The sequence below is a fragment of the Nerophis ophidion genome, linkage group LG14 (assembly GCF_033978795.1).
Source record: "Nerophis ophidion isolate RoL-2023_Sa linkage group LG14, RoL_Noph_v1.0, whole genome shotgun sequence".
Classification (NCBI taxonomy): Eukaryota; Metazoa; Chordata; class Actinopteri; order Syngnathiformes; family Syngnathidae; genus Nerophis; species Nerophis ophidion.
Window position 1 is genome coordinate 33,682,948 of NC_084624.1, and position 11,624 is coordinate 33,694,571.

The following is an 11,624-nucleotide window of genomic DNA, read 5'->3' on the forward strand; positions in this document are numbered from 1 at the left end:
AAGGCCGTATTGGCATGTGTTGCAATGTTAATATTTCATCATTGATATATAAACTATCAGACTGCGTGGTGGGTAGTAGTGGGTTTTAGTAGACCTTTCACGATTTCTTTTTTGTGAAGAAATGTTTAGAATTAAGTTCATGAATCCAGATGGATCTCTATTACAATCCCCAAAGAGGGCACTTTAAGTTGATGATTACTTCTATGTGTAGAAATCTTTATTTATAATTGAATCACTTGTTTATTTTTCAACAAGTTTTAGTTATTTTTATACCTTTTTTCCCCAAATAGTTAAAAAAAGACCACTACAAATGATCAATATTTTACACTGTTATACAATTTAATGAATCAGAAACTGATGACATAGTGCTGTATTTTACTTCTTTATCTCTTTTTTTCAACCAAAAATGCTTTGCTCTGATTAGGGGGTACTTGAATTAAAAAAATGTTCACAGGGGGTACATCACTGAAAAAAGTTTGAGAACCACTGCCTTAAAAGATCAGGATAATTACTTTTTGCTTGCATTTTTGCAGAACGTGAAGCAATTAAGCATGACGTGCGACAAACTACATGTGAAAAAGTTGCACAGCAAAGCACCTGTTTAGCAGAGAAAACCACGCCCATTTCCTTATATGGGTGTCCAGCCCCCCCTCGCTCATGCAAAACAAGACTTTTAATTGGTCACAGCGCTTCCTGGAGGCATGTAGCCGTAACAGCAGGCTCCTCCCACGCACCTGATGGGAGTATTTACGTCTCTTTTACCGCAACTCTCAGCACTGCTCTCACTGGTTCCAACATGACTCTCCACACTTGAGCAACGAGGATTTCCGTCTCTGCACACTCGAGTAACATCCGTTCGTGGAGTTTGCAGTGGGTGGAAAGTTTGCGTTCCCAAAATGCCACGCTCCTTTCTGGTGAAGAAGCACGTCAACTCCGCCAAGAAGCCCAACTACAGCGAGCTGGAGGCTCCGACAGGTAAAAACTTTGCAAAGTTGTTTTGAAACCAAAAAAAAAAAAAAAAAAAGTTGATGCGAGAGATTTTTGATGTATTTTTTCCCCCCCGATTTCAGTGCTCATAATGCCGCATTTCTACAAGGGCCTCCCGCTGCCTGTCATCCCCCAGCCGGAGTTCCTGAGCCCGGCCGCGTACAGCCCCATCACGGTGTGGACCACCAGCAGCCTGCCGCTCTCCCCGCTCCCCAGCGACCTCTCCCCGCTCTCCGGATACCCTTGCTCGCTCTCCTCCTCCTCCTCCTCCAAGGACCACAGCGGCTCGGAGAGCCCGAGGAGCGACGAGGAGGAGCCGCTGCTGCTCTCCAAGCTGGCGGAGGGCGCGCAGGACGCGGACAAGTTCCAGTGCGCGCAGTGCGCCAAGTCCTACTCCACCTACTCCGGACTGCTCAAGCACAAGCAGCTGCACTGCGACGCCCAAACTAGGAAATCCTTCACTTGTAAATACTGCGAGAAGGAATACGTCAGCTTGGGAGCTCTCAAGATGCACATTAGAACTCACACGTTGCCTTGCGTGTGCAAAATATGCGGCAAAGCCTTCTCCAGGCCCTGGTTGCTGCAGGGACACATCAGGACGCACACTGGTGAGTTTGCTGTGAGGCCTCCATGCTTGCATGCACTCTTCTTCTTCTTCTTCTTCTTCTTCTTCTTGTGTGTCTCACCATTTTGTCACTTCTTGTGTCATTTCCTGGCAGGAGAGAAGCCGTTCTCGTGTCCTCACTGCAACAGAGCGTTTGCAGACCGCTCCAACCTCAGGGCTCACTTGCAGACCCACTCGGATGTGAAAAAGTACCAATGCAAGAACTGCTCCAAAACCTTCTCCCGGATGTCTCTTCTGCACAAGCATGAGGAATCTGGTTGTTGTGCAGCACACTGAACACAAGGGATACTCTTTTTCCACTAGGAGACTCATTTTTTTTTCTCCCTGCTTGTGGGTTTTTGGGTTTTTTGTTTTTTTTTGGAAGCGGGGAGTCTTCAGTTTACCTGTGCTATTCATGCACTTTCCGCATGCCTGCAATCTTCCAAATGCCTTCCCTTTTGCTCTGACAGATCAATTCAAGGGGGAAAAAGCCAAGGGAATACTGAAGCCATTGTTACTACTTTTTAAAGGCCTACTGAAATTAGATTTTCTTATTTAAACGGGGATAGCAGGTCCATTCTGTGTCATACTTGATCATTTCGCAATATTGCCATATTTTTGCTGAAAAGATTTAGTAGAGAATATCCACGATAAAGTTCGCAACTTTCGGTGTTAAGAAAAAAGCCTTGCCTCTACCGGAAGTCGCAAACGATGACGTCGCAAGTGTGATGGCTCCTCACATCCTCACATTGGTTATAATGGGGGCCTCCAACAAAAAGTGCTATTCGGACCAAGAAAACGACAATTTTCCCATTAATTTGAGCGAGGATGAAAGATTCGTGTTTAAGGATATTGATAGCGACGGACTAGAAAAAAAAAAAAGTTAAAAAAAAAAACGCGATTGGGACGGATTCCGAGGTTTTTACACACATTTACTAGGATAATTCTGGGAAATCCCTTATCTTTCTATTGTGTTGCTAGTGTTTTAGTGAGTTTAATATTACCTGATAGTCGGAAGGGTGTCTCCACGGTTGTGTTGACGTGAAGTGTCTCAGGGGTCTCGACGGCAGCTGCATGGACGGCACAAGCTCAACTTTTCTCCGGTAAGAAGCAACTTTTTAACCACAATTTTCACACCGAAACCTGCTGGTTGACATTCCGTCTTGATTCATGTTCGCTTGACCGCGCTCTGATCCATAGTAACGTTTCACCTCCAGGAATTTTAAACAAGGAATCACCGTGTGTTTGTGTGGCTAAAGGCTAAAGCTTCCCAACTCCATCTTTCTACTTTGACTTCTCCAATATTAATTGAACAAATTGCAAAAGATTCAGCAACACAGATCTCCAAAATACTGTGTAATTATTCTGTTAAAGCAGACGACTTTTAGCTGTGTGTGTGTGCAGCGCTCATACTTCCTAAAAACCCGTGACGTCTTGCGTACACGTCATCATTACACGACGTTTCCAGGACGAAACTCCCAAGAAATTTAAAATTGTAATTTAGTAAACTAAAAAGGTTCTATTGGCATGTGTTTCAATGTTAATATTTCATCATTGATAAATAAACTATCAGACTGCGTGGTGGGTAGTAGTGGGTTTCAGTAGGCCTTTAATTAGGAAGGGGAAGAAAATTTGCACAATCGTTACAAGAGAGATTGCCATAGTCCTCCTTTAAAGTGCCTCCGTTTTTTTACTCTTTATATAATTTTTTATATTATACCGAATGTAAGCGTGACTGCGATGATTGTACATCTGTGTTGTTGTGTTTTTTTACCCTCATGACACTTTGGCTAATAAAGTCTCATGGCTTTTTGTAGAAATTGGAATCACTTTTTTTTCTCCTGTTTGACACTTTTCAACGATATTTCGAAAATAGAAAAAAAAAAAGGATGTGACTCAGCTCTGAAAATCAAGCCCGAACCCGTTTTCGCGGGGGCCAGGCAGACATCAAACTGTGTTGAAATGTAACACATACAAGCTATATTGATCTGCACTTACTTGTTAGACCCTTTGAGGGCCCACCACTTCTTCTTTAGCCTGCCGAGTGTGTGGCCTGGTTAAACATGACAGCAGAACCTCCAAAAGCCCCAAAAAAGTCAGTTCTTTGGTTGACTTCCAAGTTGGTCTGTAAGTGTAAAACACAGTGTAAAGTGAATTCTTCTGTTCCAGAGTCAACCTGTTGCCATCATAAAAGCTTTATTAGTTGTGCAAGCAATGTTAAAAAGTCTTTAAGGTTTTCCGAGTCACCTGGACTGATGGAGCGGGACCCGCTACTTATACAGTACAGGCCAAAAGTTTGGACTCACCTTTTCCTCATCTAATGTGTTTTCTTTATTTTCATGATTATTTACATTGTAGATTGTCACTGAAGGCATCAAAACTATGAATGAACACGTGTGGAGTTTTGTACTTAACAAAAAAATAGGTGAAATAACTGCAAATATGTTTTATATTTCTAGTTTGTTCAAAATAGCCAACCTCGTGGTTAGAGTGTCCGCCCTGAGGTCGGTAGGTTGTGAGTTCAAACCCCGGCCGAGTCATACCAAAGATTATAAAAAATGGGACCCATTGCCTACCTGCTTGGCACTCAGCATCAAGGGTTGGAATTGGGGGTTGAATCACCAAAATGATTTTCGCGAGCGCGGCCATCGCTGCTGCTCACTGCTCCACTCACTTCCAGGGGGGAACATGGGGATGAGTGAAATGCAGAGGGTAATTTCACAAAATCTAGTATGTGTTTGACTATCAGTGGTACTTTAACTTTGCTCTGATTACTGCTTTGCATATCTTGGCATTCTCTCGATGAGCTTCAAGCACACCTGTGAAGTGAAAACCAACTTAGGTGACTGCCTTTTGAAGCTCATCGAGAGAATGCCAAGCGTGTGCAAAGCAGTTTTCAGAGCAAAGGGTGGCTATTTTGAAGAAACTAGAATTTAAAACTTCCAAAGACATGCACCTGGGGATAGGTTGATTAGCCCTAGTGTGTGAATGTGAGTGTGAATGTTGTCTGTCCATCTGTGTTGGCCCTGTGATGAGGTGGTGACTTGTCCAGGGTGTACACCGCCTTCCACCCGATTGTAGCTGAGATAGGCACCAGCGCCCCCCGCCACCCCAAAAGGGAATAATCGGTAAAAAATGGATTGATGGATAGAATTTAAAACATGTTTTCAGTTATTTCACCTTTTTTTGTCAAAAACATAACTCCACATGTGTTCATTCATAGTTTTGATGCCTTCAGTGACAATCTACAATGTAAATAGTCATGAAAATAAAGAAAATGCATGGAATGAGAAGTTGTGTCACAACTTTTGGCCTGTACTGTACATACTGTATAAAATTGTCTTTTAGATTAAACTGGTCCGAAATGTACCTTCATTGTGAAACAAATTTTAGTACATTTCAGTGTGTAACTATATTTTTTCACAGTAAAATTCTGTAACCAAAATTGATGTAAAACTACAACATATTGTTAAAATCAAGGCATTTTTATGTTTCAAAGCAATCAATTGTCATGTCACAGTCAAATACTGTAATCAGAATCCTCTGTAACATCACAACAAATGACTGTAAATTCAAACTCTTAAGGGGTTCTGTTGCACACTTGTGTGCAGCAAGTGGCGGTTTCTGTTAAACCGAGAGAGGAATTAACTCTGAAATTACAATTGTGAAATTCCAGCAAATAGTTGAGACGTCATTGTAATTAACCGTAAAACCACAGCTCTGCAGTTACAGCGATTTGCTCTGAAGATATTTCACAGTAAATTACAGTACTGTGCAAGTAATGCATTTGTTAGCCCATGATTTGCTGTGAATTTACAATGAAGATGTTGACAGTGTTGTGTTGTGCAATACTAAGATATTCAAATACTGCAGTATAGCGGTGGTCATAGGTGGACAACTAGCGCAGCAATCGCTAACTGACATCTTGTGCGCTAATCGCTAGCTGGCAACTAGGGCCGCTAATAGCTAGGTGGCAACTTGTGCGCTAAGAGCCTGATTTACTGAAGGTTTTAACTTTTATACACAAGTTAGAATGCAAAAAAAAATATTAAATCCATTCGTCGTCATGTCTTTCATTATGATTGTGAACGATAGCCGAAATTACCCAAAAAAAGTACAGTTTCACTTTATAAAACATCGTAAAGTTGGCGCCCTCTGTGTATGGGTTGCATATAGCCCTGTTGAAATAACATTCGAGTATTTTTTACAAACATCTGACACTCGTGCAAAAATAAGTTAAACACTGTTAAAACTTGCCAACGATACCGATTCACCTTTAACTTTGATGGTTTACTAACTAAAGGTTTGCATGTACTAAAACATGTTCAAAACTGATAGCACACACAAAGCTGATGTACTTAATTGTGCAAACTGTATAGCGTCTGTTAAGTGAGCAGAAAAGGGCATGCGATTAATTATGCGTCTTCATTAACCTTTTACGGTCCAAGTTGTTTGTTTACATGCTGTGTTTTTTTTTTGCTATTTGGGCTTATTGGACCCTAATTAGAATAAAAACTAAAAATCATCTTTTAATATGATGTACATAGTCTATAAGTACACAAGTGTGTACTTCATGTGTAGTGACATGCACATTTTTATTTTTACACCTTTTTTTTTCAAATTCCATTGTATGTTGTACTCTTCTGACACCACCAGATAGCAGTACAAGTAATGTAAATGGTGAATGGTAAATGGGTTGTACTTGTATAGCGCTTTTCTACCCCTTTTTAAGGAGCCCCAAGCGCTTTGACAGTATTTCCACATCCGCCCATTCACACACACATTCACACACTAACGGCGGGAGCTGCCATGCAAGGCGCTCACCAGGACCCATCAGGAGCAAGGGTGAAGTGTCTTGCCCAAGGACACAAAGGACGTGACTAGGATGGTAGAAGGTGGGGATTGAACCAGTAACCCTCAGATTACTGGCACAGCCACTCTACCAACTTTGCCACGCCGTCCCAAAAACGTGCCAACTCGTCCACATTAGACCCCAATTCAGTAATGTACATAATTTTGGAAAGAAGAGCTAAAAGGTGCTGTCCACGCATGTGGCCACTAAGGCCTTTAAAAATGCAGAATATATGCTGATTGTCAGAACACCCATAATACTGGGAGAAGAACATGCAAATACAATTATTTAGCACGTGCAAAACGATTCATCAACACTCATCACCATTTTGCGAGAGCTATTTCTTGTTTTACTTAGCACGTGCAAACTTACAGTTCTACACACGGCTGGAGGATCGGTGCTCGCAATGCAAAAAAATAGACAATGGACTGACGAGAATCCTCCGTCCTACGTGTGTGTCAACATTTTGGACGGTCATAAAAAAAAAACATTCAGCAATTTCATTTTATAATTTTATTGCTTCTGGATAGGGCTGTTCAAAAGAAATGAAATATATGTGTTTTAGTGCCTGCTAGCGAATTGTTTTAATGTTTCTTTTTTTGAATTTAGGAAATATAGTACTATATCTCTAACAAAAAAAGATTTTGAGTCATTCTAGATGCACAGATGCTGGTGCACAGAATTAAGTGTTAGCGTGCTAAATATATTTCTGTTGTCTAGATTGCGACTCAGAAAAGATGTTGCAAATTACAAATGTGTGCTGCTAGTTTAGCATGAACAACGTGAACGTGCAGAAAATGATCATCTCCGTGGTAAAAACCACAGATTTCATGCAACATTCCCGCTCATTGTGCACACAATTTTATTTTTTGCACACTTTTTAGTGTTTGGATCTTACTAAACTCAGGACCCAAGTGTAGGTGAGGGCTAGTATGCTAATCGCTAGGTAGCTTAAATGTTAACATAATCATAATATTACAGTCCAGTTGTTTATTCATGTTTTTTGTTTAAACCTGAAAAGTACAGTAAGTAGGGTGGCCATGCTACGGCCTTTTTTAACTAAACTGATGTATGTTGGATTAGAGTTATCGTGAAATTGAACACATCTACATATTTGGAAAAATTGTCAGGGAATATAAAAAATATATTGACTTGTCCAGGGTGTACCCCGCCTTCCGCCCGATTGTAGGTGAGATAGGCGCCAGCGCCCCTCGCAACCCCAAAAAAGGGAATAAGCGGTAGAAATGGATGGATATTTACAAAAAGTCCAATCAACCAAACATTTTACTGCCACCCTGCAGTACATCTGCAGACACCCCAGGGTTCAGCCTTCATGGACCACCTGTTGAAGACCGTGAAATGAAAAACTCTTTGAAGACACGTTAGGGCGCAGCAACAGGGTGGTGTCACCTAGTGGCCTTGCACAGGTATTACAATATGTACAGTCTTTCCCACAGAACTGCAATCTATTTGTGGTGGTGGGTTGAGGGGGAGGCTTTACATGGCATCATCATTATACATACAGTAATGGGTGGGTATTTATGTTGGATGCTGTAGAATAAAGATGTGGGAAAAACAAAAAATAAATACAAAACATGAAAAATAATACAAATGTACTTTTGGTGCGTCTTTTTGCTGCTTTTTTCTATGTCAGGAATAAGAAGGAGCTGCATGTGGGTACTTTTAGGTGAGAAGAGCAATATATACTTTCATGTCAGATCCACCAAAACTCTCCAATAAGACCAGAAATGTGCTGCCTTTTGAAAAAAGAGAATCGAGATGGGTTTGATTACATGCCACATGTAAATGTAAGACACTGATCTCTCCTGCTAGGTCCTCTTATTCTCTGGCAGGTGTATATGTGCTGTGTTACAAAGTAGAGTTACAATGCATACTGCCACTTTTTGGATGGAGATAAGCTGATAGATAACAACAAGCTACATTTAAAGACAGTCCCATAATAAAGTGTTCACGAGCGAGGTACAACATGTAGTGGGAAATCTATTGGTGGCATTCCAAATTAATTTGTGGTGTGTATGAATAAATGTATATGAAGAAGACCGAGCTAACTTTTGGTCAAACAAAAAGGCGCGCTGGTCATTAGCCACCATGCTTTAATTGATCTGCCAGTTATGTTGGCATATGACCTGTAAAAAAAAAAAAAAGGTGAATTTATAGTCAAATTCAAATTCCTTTGTGATTTTATCTTACATATATGGTTCTATGGTTATCATCACACTTTTCCTGGTTGCCATCAATGGGCGTGCCACCAATGACACTTGTCGAGTCATAGATTCCTCAAGCGAGGTATTCTAAAAGGTACTTAGTAACTCCAGTGATTTCTGTTCTGAATAAAAACACAAATATTTAGGCAACATTGGCACATATGCATGAATGAAAGAACTGTACATATGGAAATAGTGAAGTGAACTATATTTATATGGCGCTTTTTCTCTAGTGACTCAAAGCGCTTTACATAGTGAAACCCAATATCTAAGTTACATTTTAAACAAGTGTGGGTGGCACTGGGAGCAGGTGGGTATAGTGACTTGCCCAAGGACACAACGGCAGTGACTAGGATGGCGGAAGCGGGGATCGAACCTGCAACCCTCAAGTTGCTGGCACGGCCGCTCTACCAACCGAGCTATACTGTCCAAAATTAGCATTATTGTTTTAAACTATGTTGAGCTGTATCATTCCTATTCAAATACTATTATATTATATTTTAAATACATTTTTTCTTTGCTGGAATACACAATATTAAAAAAGAAAATTTTAAGCTGAATTGTGACCCCAATTGGTGGAAGCAAAAATGCTGGACTTGTACAGAACCAAAGCAAAAAACTGTAAACACCCAACACATTTCATAGATAATAGTTTTGTATGCAGGAAACAATGAGAAATACACATAAATGATGAATAAAATGCACAAAAAAACTATTAAAGTCAACTTTACCTTTATCATGTTGGCAAAGACAGTGAGAAGTAGAGCGGTACAAGGGGAAAAGACGCCACATCTTACTTTTCAATTGTGTTTCTCACCTTTTTATCAAAGTGCTGGCACTTGCAACTTTCTTTAGCATCGTGGTGAATTATTTTGCAGTCGTACTCAATTTGCCATACTAGGGTTGTACGGTATACCAGTATTAGTATAGTACCGCGATACTAATGAATCACTTTCTGTACTTTTTCGCCTCTGAAAAGTAACAGTCTGCCACCTTTGTGGTATCCAAAACTAATGTAAAGTATCAAACAAGAGAAGAACAAGTGATTATTACATTTTAACAGAAGTGTAGATAGAACATGTTAAAAGAGAAAGTATCGAAAACATTTTGGTACCTGTACCAAAAATTGATATCGGAACAAAACTACGCCATACATAACCAGGAAATTTGGGGCGGAAATTTTCCGTCCAAAACCGAATCATACGAATCATACAAAAATCCATCCTTGCATCCATCCATCCATCCATCCATCCATTCATCCATCCATCCATCCATCCATCCATCTATCCATCTTCTTCCGCTTATGCGAAGTCGAGTTGGCAGCAGCCTAAGCAGGGAAGCCCAGAATTCCCTCTCCCTAACTACTTCGTCCAGCTCCTCCCGGGGGATCCCGAGGCGTTACTAGGCCAGCCGGGAGAGAAAGTCTTCCCAATGTGTACTGGGTTTTCCCCGTGGCCTCCTACCGGTAGGACGTGGCCTAAACACATCCCTAGGGAGGCGTTCGGGTGGCATCCTGACCAGATGCCCAAACCGCCTTATCTGGCTCCTCTCGATGTGGAGGAGCAGCGGCTTTACTTTGAGCTCCTCCCGGAAGGCAGAGCTTCTAACCCTATCTCTAAGGGAGAGCCCCGCCACCCGGCGGAGGAAAGTCATTTCGGCCGCTTGTACCCGAGATCTTGTCCTTTCGGTCATGACCCAAAGCTCATGACCATAGGTGAGGATGGGAACGTAGATCGACCGGTAAATTGAGAGATTTGCCTTCCGGCTCAGCTCCTTCTTCACCACAATGGATCGATACAGCGTCCGCATTACTGAAGACGCCGCACCGATCCACTTGTCGATGTCACGATCCACTCTTCCCTCTCTCGTGAACAAGACTCCGAGGTACTTGAACTCCTCCACTTGGGGCAAGATCTCCTCCCCAACCCGGAGATGGCAGTCCACCCTTTTCTGGGCGAGAACCATGGACTCGGACTTGGAGGTGCTGATTCCCATCCCAGTCGCTGCACACTCAGCTGCGAACCAGTCCAGTGAGAGCTGAAGATCTTGGCCAGATGAAGCCATCAGGACCACATCATCTGCAAATAGCAGAGACCTATTCCTGCAGCCACCAAACCGGATCCCCTCAACGCTTTGACTGCACCTAGAAATTCTGTCCATAAAAGTTATGAACAGAATCGGTGACAAAGGGCTACCTTGGCGGAGTCCAACCCTCACTGGAAACGGGTCCGACTTACCAAGCTCTGACACTTATGGTACAGGGAGACCTCTATGAAGACAACAAACAAAGGACCCAGATTTCCCTCGACCGGACGCGTGTCACCAGGGCCCCCTCTGGAGCCAGGCCCGGTAGGTGGGGCACGATGGCGAGCGCCTGGTGTCCCCATGGGGCCCGGCCGGGCATAGCCCGAAGAGGCAATGTGGGTCCCCCCTTCAATGGGCTCACCACCCATAGCAGGGGCCATAGAGGTCGGGTGCAGCGTGAGTTGGGTGGCAGCCGAAGGGAGGGAACTTGGTGGTCCGATCCTCGGCTACATAAGCTAGGTCTTGGGACGTGGAACGTGACCTCATACGAAAAAATCTGACTAATATTTTTGGGCCACGGCTTTTTTTGTGACGGCCACGGTTTGCACTCTGAAATACGAACTTTAAACTTTGCAATGTCCGTTGTACTTCACCACAATCAACCGAGTTGTGATTGGAAAAAAAAACCTCTTGCAGCCTGTGCCGGGCAGTCAAGCTATTTGTATATTTCCTACATTTGTTCTGAAAAGCCGCTGAAATGTTTGCCATCAAGTATTGAATAGACTTCCCCAGGCCACGTTTTGTCTGCTAGCATACGCTATCAACTTGCAGCAGATAAAGCTGCCAAGAGAGCTTCAAAGGACACGGCCTGACGCTTCCTAACAAACTCAGCGTGTGTGTGTGTGTGTGTGTGTGTGTGTGTGTGTGTGTG

At 42.5% G+C, this 11,624-nt stretch overlaps 1 protein-coding gene across 1 annotated transcript; it reads left to right on the forward strand.

Moving 5' to 3' along the window:
* Positions 1-760: 760 nt before the first annotated feature.
* Positions 761-3,411, forward strand: snai2 (snail family zinc finger 2). Its single transcript, XM_061920483.1, has 3 exons — positions 761-975; positions 1,071-1,595; positions 1,707-3,411. Exons 1-3 carry the CDS (start codon positions 897-899, stop codon positions 1,886-1,888), a joined length of 786 nt encoding a protein of 261 aa, XP_061776467.1. The 5' UTR covers positions 761-896; the 3' UTR covers positions 1,889-3,411.
* The last annotated feature ends 8,213 nt before the right edge of the window (positions 3,412-11,624 follow it).